At 46.7% G+C, this 14,848-nt stretch overlaps 1 protein-coding gene across 1 annotated transcript in view; it reads left to right on the top strand.

The window, feature by feature from the left end:
* The window catches only part of MTHFD1L (methylenetetrahydrofolate dehydrogenase (NADP+ dependent) 1-like), a 213,743-nt gene that overhangs the window by 161,699 nt on the left and 37,196 nt on the right, over positions 1 to 14,848 (top strand). The window contains exon 26 of the mRNA XM_012655557.1: positions 2,188 to 2,340. Within this exon, the coding sequence (XP_012511011.1) occupies positions 2,188 to 2,340 (153 nt within the window). The remainder of the gene's footprint in view (positions 1 to 2,187; positions 2,341 to 14,848) is intronic.

The raw sequence follows: 14,848 nt of genomic DNA, 5'->3' as shown, positions 1-14,848 counted from the left end.
GAAACTGTCCTTTGGTGTGCACCTGTGGCTTCAGGTTAGGTGATTTGTAGTGCTTCCTCTTTCTTAAAGAGAAGGCCTCTTACTACTTTAAAAATATCAGCGTATTGCCAGGTTAGGCAAACAGGAGCACAGCGAATGAAGATGGTCGTTCGTTGGCTTCTTGATGAAATTGCCCACTGAGGTTGAAGGCTTCATCATCTTCTACCTCTAGGCAATGACCAGGGCAAGTTGGCAGACAGCTGTGAGGATGGCTGTGCTCCAGCAGCAAAGTCACCTAGTCCTATGATGGTCATAATCAGTCGACTCCATCGCAGGTTGTTCAGCCACCCTGACCAAAAGGATTGTATGCTGAGTGCCCCATCCAGTTTTACATAATAAGATAGAAGTTAGAGTGCTTTAAGAGCTTACTAGAAGGCTGGGCGGGGTAGCTCACGCCTGTAATCCCAGCACTCAAGTTCAAGACCAGCTTGGACAACAAAGTGAGACCCCATCTCTACAGAAAAAAATTTTTTTTTAATTTGCTGCTCCCTGTAGTCCCAGCTACTCAGGAGGCTGAGGCAGGAGGATCACTTGAGCCCAGGAGTTTGAGGTTGCAGTGAGCTATGATAACACCACTGCACTCCAGCCTGGGTGACAAAGCAAAGACCCTGTCTCCAACCAGAAAGAAAAAGAAAAGAAAAGAGCTTGCTAGCAAGAGAGCTTCATTATGGGTAGCACTGATCTCCTTTTTCTTAATTCTTCAACTCCTTAATCCTATTTGTAAATCCTGTTTAATACATTGTTAAATACTGCCATTGCTAACCAGGGTATTCTCCCAGGTTTAATAAGATAGTCAGCAGCTCAGTTTTTCTTAGAATTTTTCATTTATGCTCTTGGCTTATCTGCCACAGAAAGGATTCCCAGACATTGCTTTGTATACTGGCATTATACGCTGGCATTGTGAGATTTTTTCATTCATGTGCAATGAACTGAGTGAAACAAGGTCATTGTCATGAGGTTGCTTTGTTTGTTTTCCATGAATTTTTAATAATGCTATTTAGGACTATTATTGATTCTAATATTAAGTCTTTTCTCTCTTTTTAGTTTTAAAATGTGTTTTATTTTATAATATAGTGGGCTGATGGTGTGTGGCACCCTGGTTGCTTTTTTTTTTTTTTTTTTTACTATCCCTACTGGCAAAATTTTTAAGTTGGCACAAACCTGTATCAGTTCATAGAAATTATTTTAATATTTGACTGATTTTTGATATCCAAAATTCTGGCATCATTTCTGTAGGGCAGTTGTAATTGTCTCTCAGCAAAATTCTTATCAGACTATAAGAGTAGAGATTTCCAAAAGAGAATGGCTCCAACAACCAACCCCCTCCCCCATTGATAAGACTCTAAAATCTTCCAAATAGTTTAAGGCTGAATCATAAGAAATTCTATGTGGGTTACCTCTGAAGATTGCATCCCCTTTATCTCTGTCTACCAAGGGAATATTCCTTAGAAGTTAAGTGTCAAGTATGTGGTTGCAATTAATTAGCAAAGTCTCTAAAGGAACACTATGTGCCATTTAATCCGATCCAGGCTTCGAAGACACTGTCCTTTTTGTGAGACACCACATGTGACTTCCTGCCCTTTCACCTTTGTAACTCTGGGTCAGGCCTAGACTTTGGTCCTTAAAAATAAGAGGCTTAAATAGTGACCTCATCTTAGTTCCTATAATGTAATCGCAGATCAAATAGGCATGATTCATACACCAGCACAAAAGGGCCCTTTGCTTCCTGACAGATTCCAAGAATGAGTGAACAACATGACTAAAAGCCTCATTCCGGAGCCTTTCTCCCGACTACCTTGCTAGGTCCCGGATATTAACAGCCTTCCTTAGAAAGTGGTTTCTGCAGCTGCTTTGGCGGGAAATAGCCGCGCTTTCACCAAACGTGCTCGTACTGCTGCCTTGTCTTAAAGAGAACCACCAAAATAAACAATAGTCATCCTCAACCTGCTCAGTAATGATCACGTGGAGATGAGTTTTATCCTCAACTTCTTGTTTAATGAACAAGTAGTAACAGGCAGCTACTGTGTGTTCCTGGATCTGAGCCGACATACTGTTGCTGCAGAGATTGTATACAGTGCAAATTAAACAAGCACAGGAGACTAACATCTATGGCAATGAACACATTTCCTTTCCTTTCCTTTCTTACAGGGTTTTGGAAATTTGCCCATCTGCATGGCAAAGACTCACCTCTCTCTGTCTCACCAACCTGACAGAAAGGGTGTGCCGAGGGATTTCGTCTTACCTATCAGTGATGTCCGGGCCAGCATAGGCGCTGGGTTCATTTACCCCTTGGTTGGAACGGTGAGTGAGTAACATTCTCCAAAAACCCTCCTGGTTCTGTGTCATCCTAGCGCCTGAAACGATTATGCTCTGCCAACTCTTTGCCAATCATGTACTGGGGAGTAATTAATAGCATAGTATTTGCTCTTTTTCTAATGCTCTTCCAGCAAAAAAACCAAACCACCTCTGCCGCTGTGGTTTGGGTTTTCTTTTTTCAGGTCATGTGCTCAGGAGCCATGGAGTCAAAACTGTTCCCCTCCTAAGACGAGGAAGAGAATAGCTGGGAGAATTCAGTCTGCCGCATGAGTGATAGTATGGCTTAGGACAGGGCTTCTCACCCTTCTTCCCATCGTGGCTCTCAGAGCGATGACATTATACCTTGGTGTGGGGTGGAGGCGACTGCTCCTGCTGGACAGGACCAGCCCAGCCCCGCCGCCGCCCTCTTCCCCAGCACATCAGGTGGGAAGCTCTGGTTTAAAAAATCAGCGAATCACACGAGTTCTCATTTTTGACATTGTTGTGATGGGAGTGCATTGCTATTAGATAATTATTATGCTATTTCAGGTTATCTGTGGGGGAAAGGAAGTGAGAAGAGAAACAAAAGCTTATCAAAGCACTTAAAATCCATGGTGATGGGCTTCATACATCAACTACTTCATTGGAGCTACACAGTGACAGCCTTCTCTTGGTGCATGCCAGTGGCCTAAATTTGACTTCTTGTCATAGAAGTGCTCCTGGATTAGGTTTAGAACAAAAAATTCTAACTCCTCCTCTTTCTCCTCAATATTACTATTGTTATTACAGACTGATCTGAGCCCAAACAGAACACGTTGTAACAATTTTTTGTAATAAACCATGTGGCTCTATTATGCAAACAAGCAGTGGATAGGCAGAGTGCAGAACGCTTGCCTTGATATTTACACATTTCATCTAATACTGGGCAAAATGTTTTCAATAGCATTTTTTGCATTCTTCATGTGACACATGGGGATTTTCAGCTGAGAAGTGTGAGACATGTAGGCTGGCCCGGCGCAGAGCATCTGGGGAGTGCTGTGTTGGCATTCAGATGCCCTCAGTGCCCAGGGGAGGCAACAGCTAGTTCTACCAGGGGAAGGGGGCGTGGAGGAAGAGGAGACTCGAGAAGGCTTCTTGAAGGGCTCAACCTCTGAACTGGAAAAACAGAGTGAGTTTCAACTCAAAGACTCAAAAGTACATGACGTCCCTTACTGCAGTGGTCCAGTGTGGCCAGAGGTGGATGGGATCGGGAGGCCGAAAAATGGGATTGGGAGAGCAGAACTGGGTCAAATTGTTAAGGCTCTCAAATGCCATCTTAAGGAACTTGGACTTCATCCCGTACGCACTGGGGAGCCGCTATAGGATGGAGGTTTTTTTGTTTGTTTCTTGGATTGTTTGTTTTTGTCTTTTTTAATAATAAGAAGAATGTGGTCTGATGTGTATTTTAGAAAAATAGCTCTGGCAGCAATGTGGAGACTGTTTAGAGGAAAGAGAACCAGACCCAGGGAGATGGATTATATCAGCTGGGGCCAGAGGCGATCTAGAACAGCACCGCAGATAAGGACAGTGGAGGTGAATTTGAGACGTATTTTAAAAGTAGCTACCAGCTAGGCATGGTGACTCAGAGCTATCATCCCAGCACTTTGGGTGCCTGAGGCGAGAGGTTTGTTTCAGGCCAGGAGATGGAGACCAGCCTGGGCAACATAGGGAGATCCATCTCTACAAAAATTAAAAAATTCGCCAGGTGTGGTGGCGCATGCCTGTAGTCCCAGCTCCTTGGGAGACTGAGGCAGGAGGATCACTTGAGCCCAGGAGTTCAAGGTTGCAATGAGTTATGATTGTACCACTGCGCTCCTGCCTGGGCGACAGAGTGAGACCCAGCTACCTACAGGTGGGGATTAGGGAGAAGGGACTGTCCTAACTTGCTGACTCTGGATGGTGATGGGGAAGGGTTCGAATAAAATGAGTTCTGAATGACAGTTTGAGGCACACAATTCAGATCACTGCTTGGTTGCTAGGAGTTAGAGATTGGAGAATGGGGTTGACTACAAAGGGGTACAAGACAACTTTTTGGGGTGATGGGAATACTGTATATTTTGATTGTGGTGGGGGTTCCATGACTGTATCCAAACTCATAGGCCTATACACCTAAAAAGGTGAATTTTATTGTGTATAATCATACCTCAATTAACAAAAACGGTTATAAGAAGAGCTTGCTTTCTGTTCCTTAGAATGGCCTCCGTGGTGGCCACTGCACTCCTGGGCTTTAGTTGGCAAAGGCCTTAGCCTAGGGGTAAGAGGACAGCCAGGCAGTGCAGGCCCAGAGAGTGGAGTGACAGGGGAGACCCGGGGCAGTGGGGTGCCCACACAGAGCATGAGACAGTGGGCATAACTAGGAAGGTGAGCCACATTCCTAATCTGTCCTGTCTTGCCCCAGGCAGATTCGAAATCCCAGGGTAGTTCACCCAACAAATTCATTCATTCAGCCAGTGTGCACACGGCACGCTGCTCAGGGGGCAGGGAGCCCTGATATGCGGAAGCTTTCGCTGCTCTAGTCAGTTTCCAGCTAGCAGAGGTAGATGGAAGTAAATTGACAAAGAAAATGGTTTGGTGTAAAAATTGTGCTTTTGATTGGCACTTTGATTCATTTCTGAACGTTTAACAGTCATTGAATAAAAGCCACAATATAATTTAAAATCTTATATATAATATAAATGTATATGAATCTCCTCCTACCCCAGCTAACACCACCACATCCAATGCCAGGTAAAGACCAAACAGTTCTAGAACATTCAAATTCCGTCAGCCTTGGCTCGCAGCTGAGCACTAGGCTGGTGGCCGCTCTGATGTCACTCGGAACTGTGACTAGGTAGAAAATGAACGTGTGGAATGGCCTCAGCGCAGCCGCAGCCCCTGGGTCCCCGAAGCAAGCCCTCTGTGCTGTGTGCCACTATCTCATCCTTGCAGCTCTCGGCCGGTTCCTCCCACGGCCACAGGCAGGTCACCGTGAGCGTCAACACAGCGTGCTAAAATCCTCCTGACACAATCGGTGTGAGGCGGGAGGAAGGAAGTGATGCCTGACTAAAGAAGTTCCTGGAGGTCAGGAAACTGTCCCTGGGGGTGGTGGCCTTAGAGGGCTGCTTTCTATGACAGAGCAGGAAGCTGCGTGTGTCGGGGACAGTGCGTGAGCGGAGCCAGGATCTCCTAATAAGGGCTGGTATTTACTTTTACTTGGGCCCATTCCGGGCCCTGGCACCGTCAGCTGGAATGCTTGCACATTCATCACCGTGCGGGAGACAGCATGGCCGTTTCCTGCTGAGATGACCAAGGGCAGGGGGAATGGGGACAAGGTCGGGGGAGCTGGTTCCTGCAGGTGGGAAAATTCTAGCAAAATGAATCACTGTTGTGCTTAGTCACTCAACATGGGCTGATCAGAATGCCGTTGAAGTACATATTCCTCTATCCACTCCAGAAACAAAGTCCAAACTGAGACCTCAGAATTAGAAAGTTTCCCCATTCTTCTGCAGTGTTCATTCATTCATTGAGCAAACTGTTACTAAATACCCGCAGCATGCAGGGCCACAGACCACATGGAGATGAGCGAGATCCGGTCCTTCCCGCAGGGGCCTAATGGTTGGCTAGTGAGTAAAACCGTACAAGACAGAACGCTGTGGGCTTTATAACAAAGAAAGAAATTCCCTCTTGGCATGTCCTCAAGGGAGGCAGAGAGCCCCTCTTGCCACTGGCTACCTCAAGGTCTAAAAGAGGAGAATGCCAACCCAAGCGAGTCCCTCCTCAAACAGTAAACATCCCCAGCGTCGCTGGCTTTGGGAGATTGCGTGGTGAGATGCTGGGTAGTTCAGCTTTTTTCCCCTCCAGATTTAGCTTTCTAAATATTTACTTTTACTTTCCATCTTTACTTGGAGGCCAAATTTTTTCTACCAATGAATTATTTCATCATGTTCCATTTAGTTATTACTTTAACATTGGGCAACACTATCAAATAATAATAGTAATAAGTACCATTAACTGGTGTAGCAGCTTCACTGGCGTGTTTCACGTGCCCTTGCTGTTCTTTTTTTTTTTTTTCGACGGAGTCTCACTCTGTTGCCTGGGCTAGAGTGCGTGGCATCAGCCTAGCTCACGGCAGTCACCTCACACTCTTGGGCTCAAGCAATCCTACTGCCTCAGCCTCCCAAGTAGCTGGGACTACAGGCATGCACCACCATGCCCGGCTAATTTTTTCTATATATATTTTTAATTGTCCAGCTAATTTCTTTCTATTTTTTAGTAGAGACGGGGTCTCGCTCTTGCTCAGGCTGGTCTCAAACTCCTGAGCTCAAACAATCTACCCGCTTCGGCCTTCCAGAGTGCTAGGAGTACAGGCATGAGCCACCACGCCCGGCCCCCATTCTGTTCTTACAGAAGCAACGCTTATGGGGATTCCCAGCTCATGGGCATCTGTGCCCTTTGCTACCATTCTCAGATACATTGGTAGTATTTTCCGTATTACTTTAAGGTAGCTCATTTTTCCTTAAATAACTTTTCATTGCCAGCAAGCTTCATAGGTATTCTTGCCTCTGTTGGATGATATACTTATGTGTTTTTTCCAACATATTATTGAAAGCCAGGAAATAGTACAAGATTCTCAACCAGCACAACACATAGTCCTTTTGAAAGAAATAGCTTATCCAGTATAGATCTTTGGTCTAGGAAGAAAAGAACAAGTTGTTTTTTTAAGAGTTTCCAACCCTATATTCTAAAAATTACCCTGTTATGGTATGTTTCCAGAATTCTCTCTCAAAGCTTAGGGTTTATAGTGTTCAATAAACCCAAGAGTTTATAAAACTTCTCAAAAAACAATCTCATGCCAAAAAAAAATTTAGTAGTAGGTGGTCTTTGTCTTGTGGTCACATTGTTTTGATATTGTCTTTAAGTTTTTACAGTTTACAGGACTGTTTGATCAGTTGGCACAAATTTCATCACATAAAAATACTAATATGTAAGCAAAGTATATGAAATGATATTATGGAAAAGTAAATTACATTCCACATAGAAAAAGTCTGTAAAGACAACACCAAAACCTTAACATTGGACAGTGATATTATATGAGGGGCTTTTTTTCTTTTCTTTACTTTTCTGTGTAGTTCAGATTACTACATTGGTCATATATCACTTTTATAACACGAAAATACAATAAATGGGAAGATGATAAACTGTAATATAAGTACTTAGGGAAAATGTTTAACTCAAGCCCGAGAGTTGCAAGAGAGTCAGAACACACGCACAGCACGTGGGACGTCGCCTGGCCCATCCTGGCTGTCACGCAGTGTTTCAGCACCTCAAAAGGTAGCACAGTGAAGAAAGGACAAACAAGCTAGAACGTTCCTATAAGAAATGCACTCCTGGCCAGGCACAGTGGCTCATGCCTGTAATCCTAGCACTCTGGGAAGCTGATGCAGGAGGCTTACTTGAGCTCAGGAATCCGAGACCAGCCTGAGCAAGAGTGAGACCCCGTCTCTACTAAAAATAGAAAAATTAGCCGGGTGTCGTGGCACACACCTGTAGTCCCAGCTATTCAGGAGGCTGAGACAGGAGGATCGCTTGAGCCCAGGAGTTTGAGATTGCTGTGAGCTGGTCTGGTGCCACTGCATGCTATTCTAGCCCAGGTGACAGAGGGAGACTCTATCTCAAAAAAAATTCACTCCTGAGTGTGGTTCATCTAGATCTGACTAATGTTTGTGAGCCTCAAATTCTCCTAAGGAAAGGCAAGATTTTTTTCCATGTTAATTTGCCCCTGGGCCCTTCTTGCATACTGTTTTGGGGTGGGGGGAGGATGAGTGACCCCTTTCTTCTCACAGAGCTTTCTAAAACAACAATGCATTTTCAAGACAGTTGGCATGGGGAGGTGTCTGACCAAGTGTGAATTCTTAGCGGATATCCACTGCTTTGACATCGCATTGAGACAGTCAGAGAGGCTCTTGAAGAACTTAAAACATGAACTCTTTTTTTCATCGACAAAGCTGGGACATGCAGTTATGCCACGAAGGCTATTTGTAACAAACTCCAGGCTGCATTCTCAGGGTTAAACAACTGGCATTCACCCAGAAAGGATGAAGCTGTCCTGTGACATTTAGGCGGTGGTCAGTGCCATTTAGGGTGCTTTTGGGGACAGGGTGGCTCCTGGGACTGTAGAGAAATAGACCATTTGTGCTCTGTCCACCAGATGCGGGAGAGAGACATGTGGTGGCTGGGGCCACTGTAAGACCCAGCAGCCCCGAGCCCCTGGCCTGGCCCCGTGCTGTGTTTATCCCTGCGAGGTGTCCTTCCCTCTGTCTTCCTATTACCCCTCACTTTGGTCCCTGTGCCCTTTCTGGGGCAGAAAGTGAAGGCGGCACAGCATGTGTACATGCATTTTTTTATTTTCCTCCTGTCGGGGTTGGCCTGGGCTGGACCCATCACAAGGTGGAAGTCCATCCAGGGACAAGGGATTAAAAGACCTGTAGTCAAACTAGAAGTGTATGGGGCTGGCTTGGCCTTTATTTCCACTCCGTATGACCTGGCCCAGCCACATCTCTGCCCAGGTGCACTGCTGATGTCATGGCCCGGCTGGACTCTGGAAAGCAGGACACTGCTGGAGCGTGCTGGGGCATCAGCAGTGCCATCCACAGCTGATACTGGGTGGAGAGTGGTACAGGACCAAAGGCCGGGGGGAGGAAGCGAGCTGTGGCCCTGCCCGGCAGAGTCGCTGCCTTGCTGTTGGTTCTTACGTTTCAGTTCAGCTCACTTTGTTTTCCATTCTCCTCCCTCTAGTACAAGTATGTACTGAATGTTTCACTTCCTGCTGGATCTGATTCGGGTCAGTGGTGAAGTTCTTTGCAAGCTCAGTGGGGAGGTGCTTTCTCGCTTTGTACGGGCCCTATTAGGGATGCATGGTTATTACACGCTCGCTTCGCTCCGCCGGGTCAGACCGCGGAGCTTTAAATCAAATGCATGACTCCTCACATTTTCCAGAGATTTATGGCCAGCCGCATAGTGAGAAAATTAAGCATTCGCTCCCCAAGCTGCACCTTAAGTGAGACGTGTAGGCAGTAATGTAGTAAAGCGCTCTCGGTGACGTGAGATTATGTGAACGCCATCAGCCCGGGCGTCCAGCGGGAGCCCCCAGCGGGCATGCCGCCTGTGACGGCACCTACCCGTCCTCTCTCCGCTCGCTCTCCACGTCCCACAAATAAACAGAGGAACTCTTAGCTTATTTTACAAAAGTCTCTGCAGATGACCTTCCTAGCTCCTGTGTTTCTTGGCCCTGATTGGGCTGCACACCTGCAATCTCCGATTAGTGTGAAATAAGCCAGGTTCAGCTCACGCCCCGCCCAGTCTCCAGCCTCACTCCGTGTCCCTGTGTCCTTTTCCTGCAATCCTGGAATCTTGTTTCCTTCTCCCCACCCAGCTTGGGTCCTTTCCCCACGCTCTCCCTTATCTCTGCATCAGCATTTCCTGCTTTCTTCCCAACTGGCCCTTCCCTGGCCCAGGCATGCGCGGCTTCCTCGCGTCGTGACATCCCTGCAGCAGGTCGCCTGACTGCTTTGTGGCCACGCCTTCCTCCGCAGCGTCTGTCCAGTAGGAGAGGAGTGTTCCTATCTTCTCAGTGTGGCGTGTTCAGGGGAGAGGAAGGTGACTATCGTGGTTGTCAATTTCCAGAAACTGCGTATCATATTGATCAGGGGAAAAAAGCCCTGTGACTCATGAAAATGATGTTTTCCTCTCTGACACATGAGGTCGTCTAGGTCCAATCCATTTAAAGGATCTTTTCCCCCCTGGTTTGATGCAGATTTGTTTTTAGCACAAATATAAAATGACTTTAAGTGAAATCAGTCTCAGCCAGGGACATATGCTGAGTAATAATACTTACTGGTAGAAATATGCCAGATAGTTCTACTGTTGAGTTGAATTTGCAATCTGCTGCTATTAATCCCTGTGTGCCAGTTCTGTCTTTTTTACTATTGATGTACGTAGGAAAAGGGTGTGTGTTTCTCTTCAGGGTAGAGGGAAAAAGAGAAAAAGAAAATAGGGTGCTTGTGATACTTCTGTGTCCAGCGGCACAATCAGCGTATTAATGTATCATTTTTCCTAACAACTGATGGAATTTTGGCTCATTTTTCTTCCACTTCCATCTGCAGCCAGCTTGTTTCCTTTCTCCTGTTCTTGGTTTGGATTCATAGCCTAAAATTGACAACAAAGATACATCCCAGTTTAGAACTTCTGAAAGGCACCCATAAAATTATCAGGTACTCTTGGAGCTTCTCTGTGTTCTGTGCCTCTTTGTTAAATAATTACACTCTGCATCCCGGTCTTCGCTAAGAGGCTTGTGATCAGAAGCAGCTAAACAATTTATGCAAGGGAATAAAATTAATGCAAACCAAAATACCAGTTTTGCAAATTAGACAGCCAGGCCACCCTCAGAGTCAGTTTGAGGGTTTAGTGGGAAGGATGGATAAAAAGAAAAGCTAAACTTTTAAAAACTGAAATTGTAATTTGTGGAGAAATATAACTGATAATATCTGGAACTCGTGGCAGTTTGCAGGCTTAACTGTATATGTGTTCTTTAAACTACCCACCCGTGAATATCAGATTATGGTAAGTCCTCACCTAATGACATAGATGGGGTCTTGGAAACTGCCACTTTAAGCAAACGGTCGTTCCGTATAACAAACCCAGTTTTACCACAGGTTCATTGATATAAACAAGAGTTAAGTTCCCAGGGCACACGGTGCCTCATTTCGCTTAAAGTTGTATTTTCCAGGAATCTATCCACCATGTTATGTGATAAAAATGTACTTACTCTAAATGAAAATATTTGCAAGAAATTGCTTTTGAGAGAATTGGTTATCACATACTTTTTTCTGCGTAACACTGAACGTTTAAAACTTTTAATTAGATCTGGCTGTACTCACTGGTATAATAAAATCGGGGAACAGGTGTAAAGTAGGTTTAGGGGAATAATTTATGTTGGGTTAAATGATTAAATGAAGGAATTTTATTAAGTCCCTGGAAGACCCAGAGTGAAAATTCATAACCACATCACCACCCCGCTGTAAGAATCTGCTGAGGTGCCTGTGTGAGGTGTGCTGCCCCAGCCGTTTGTAATAAAGGTTCCACAAGCTGCCAAGGAAGACACCCAGGGCTCAGGACATAAGGCACTGAGGCCATCAAGGTGGTCAGTCTCCTACATGAGTCTCATCCCAACCCCAAGGATCAGTGTAGAGATGCAGGACCCATTAAAGTTACCTACCCTGGGATTCCTTGCACCTCCAAGCCCATCATCCGGTTCCCAGACTCACCTGTGTCTCTCCTGTGCACGCATCGTCACCCGGGCTCCCGAGCCTTCTGCGGGACTGGAGTTGGGGGGATGGTGTCCTCAGCACGCCTACCAGGATATATTTAATACCTACCTACCTCCAACACCCCATTGTCACTCAGGCACACCTCTGCCTTTGCGCCACCAGCTCCACCCAGCCAAGGTTTGTTGCAGTTACTGCCTTTGGGGGTCCTTTTACTTTACCATGTCACCTTAGTGTCTCCTGTTAATCCAGAAGCCCCTCCCCACCCCAGTAGGGACCGTGTCTTCAGTTCTGTTGACCTTTCCACGGTTGGAAGTCCAGGATAGAACATACCACAGGAGCCAACTTAGCGTGCTGGTGGCCCGCCAGCTCTGCAGAGAGCAAGGGAATGTTTAAGGAGTCCACTGGCCACATAAACTCACCAGTACAAGAATCCCAGGCTCAAAAAAGTCTAGAACAGTACATCTTTTAAGGAGCTAATAGGAGAGCCTCAAGTGCCCACAAATCCTATCTGCTCCTAACTCCATCCTTTTGGGATCGGTGCCCTAGTCTTTCTTGTCAAACCAGTTGCTGACCAACAAGACTATAAAACCAAGCCCAGATACATTTTTATTAATGTGCTTAGATACAGACTTACACATTGAATGTCCCGCTGTAAAGGAAAAAGGCAAACTCTATTTTCCTGGTGCTCTTGCATTCAACACAGAACACTCCTGTGACCAGCTGTGTGGTGGCTTCTCCCCCACACTCTAAGCAATTCTCTAGCGAGCACCGACTGGGCCTCCCATCATTCCGTTCACTTCTGGCACTGTCGACCTAGAGAGGGCGTCCAAGCCCGCAGGCTACAGGCTCAGTCCCACAAGACTGCCCCCACGTCAGATGCTAATCTCAAGTCCCGGCCGCAGGAACTTAGTATGGCCCACAGAACTCAGGGAGGTTATCATAAAGAGTATTACAAAGGATATGGGTGAACAGCCAGATGCAGAGGTACATAAGGCGAGGTCTGAAAGAGCCCTGAGTGCAGGAGCTTCTGTCCCTGTGGAGTTGGATTGTGCCTCCCTCCTGACACATGCAAGCTCTTCAAATCTCATTGAGGAGTTTTTGTAGAGCCTAATATCCCGGCCCTAACCCCCGCTTTTCCTGGAGGTTGGTGGTAGGGATGAAAGAGCTCTGATCACTTGGTCTTTCCATCCTAAGGCTATCTGGGGGCCCCACCCTAAGTGACCTCATTAGCATGAACTCAGGTGTTATCAGAGGAGCTCATTATGAATAAGAAAAGGCACTCTTGTCTCTTAGGAAATTTCTAGGGTTTTAGGAGCCTGTGAGGACAAAGATCAAATACCTTTAATATTATACCACACCCACCAGATCTGATTGCTGGGCAGTCCGGCCATGTGTGTGGAAGCTGCGTGTCCACCTTGTGCACCTGTGTGCCAGGCTGCATCGTCACCAGCATCGCCTGTCCCTACTACAAGGCAGACACTCTTCCAAATGCTTTGCATAGATTAGCTCATCACTCCTCTTGCAGCCCAGTGAGCACAGTCAGCGATAAGTGGCAAAGGAGAGTTCTCCTGAGGTGGCACCAGCATGTTTGGATAAATAAGGCATAAACACCTGAAAAATTTAAGCAGCTACAGTTGATGTCATTTGCTCGCCAAAAGAAAGATATAAATGACAAAGGCAATAGATGTTCAAAGATGGCAAAGACCACAGTGGGTGGGCGGGCTGGGCCAGGAAGCCGGGCTGAGCAGGTGGGGCTTGGGAAGACATACTAGGACATTCGAGGTTCGTGGGTGAACGACCACCTGGCAGTGCCCTCCTGAGGGAGGGAGGGACAGAGGCGGGAGACCTCAGGCCTGTTCCAAGGCTCCGGGGAGTGGTACTGAGCCCCCAGAAGGGGCAATGACGTCCTCTCCAGCAAGTGGAGAGGTTGCTGTGTGTGGCCGGGAGACTCAATGAAGGAAAGTCACAGGAACTGACAAGTGATGGAATGTGAGGAAGGACCCAGGTGAATCCTGGTGACCCAGAAGGATGGACCCAGAAGAGCCAGGACAGCAAAGTGGCCTTGCAGGGAAGTGGTTGACTGGCAAGTGTCCTGCCAGTAGAGATGCCTGTTTGACTTCCTGAGGGGTTGTCCATCGGACAGTTAGAAATTACCTTCTGGAGTTCAGGGGAGAGGCCAGAGCTAAAAACTGGGGAGTTATCTAAACTGGGAGTAATAGGCAGCCTGGAATTTCCTTCCAGTTGAAAATACTCTTGTGTGTCTCCTGTGCAGCATGCACTGAGGTTACCGAGACGACCCAGACCCTGCCCTGCAGGCTCAGAGCTGGGGGAGGCAGACAGGCTGCTGTGTGCAAGCAAAGAGCCCACGTTGCCAGGAAGCAAAGGGACACAGAAGGATGGTCGCTTCTCCTGTGCCCAGAAGTGGCCTATGGTGTCCTAAAACGAGCAGCATTTAGCGGGGAGGGCAGGGTGGTACACTCCATATAGCAGTGGGTTGGACCCCAAAGGCAGTGGGGTGAGCCACAGAACCCCTTAACCAAGGGAATGATGGCATCAGACCATTGCGCAGCTCCAGGGACGCCGTTCCTAGCAGCAATTGTGTGAATTTTGGTCCCTGGACGTGTACAAGGCCACCTCCTGCGTGCCTACTATGCAAGGGCTCTGAGCCATTCCTCACTGCCTTTAATGCAGAAAAGCAAAACTTTCAGCCATCTGCCCCTACCTGGGCTGTGTGAGCCTGGCTATGGGAGAGATCTTGGCCTAGGTAAATAGGAAGGCCAGAAGCGCCCGAACTGGCAGCTCCAGGCCAGGCCGAGGGACCAATGAGCCATTCCTGCATGGTGGGATGCCTGTGTGGAGATGCTGCAATAATATTTCTATATCCATCTAGTCATTACAGCTCAATAATTTGGTTGCTGAATGGGCTGTTATTTGCTATAGGTCAAAAGCTTTTAATATTATTTCAAACTGTATCACACAAATAGAATTATCCTACATATAAAGGAGGTAATCTCTCCTCCAGTTGAGGTGCCGTGCATTGTCTGCCTTGTACAAATATTTCTGATCCATTAGAATGCTCCACTTTCAACTTATTTGCTGCTGTGCCGCAATTATTATAGGGCCGTTGCGACCAGTAGCCTGAGTTTCCGTTATCTTTGCTCTCTTTTATA

This window comes from Propithecus coquereli, unplaced genomic scaffold (assembly GCF_000956105.1).
Source record: "Propithecus coquereli isolate 6110/MARCELLA unplaced genomic scaffold, Pcoq_1.0 Scaffold48, whole genome shotgun sequence".
NCBI lineage: Eukaryota > Metazoa > Chordata > Mammalia > Primates > Indriidae > Propithecus > Propithecus coquereli.
This window is presented reverse-complemented; position numbering and strand designations above follow the sequence as displayed.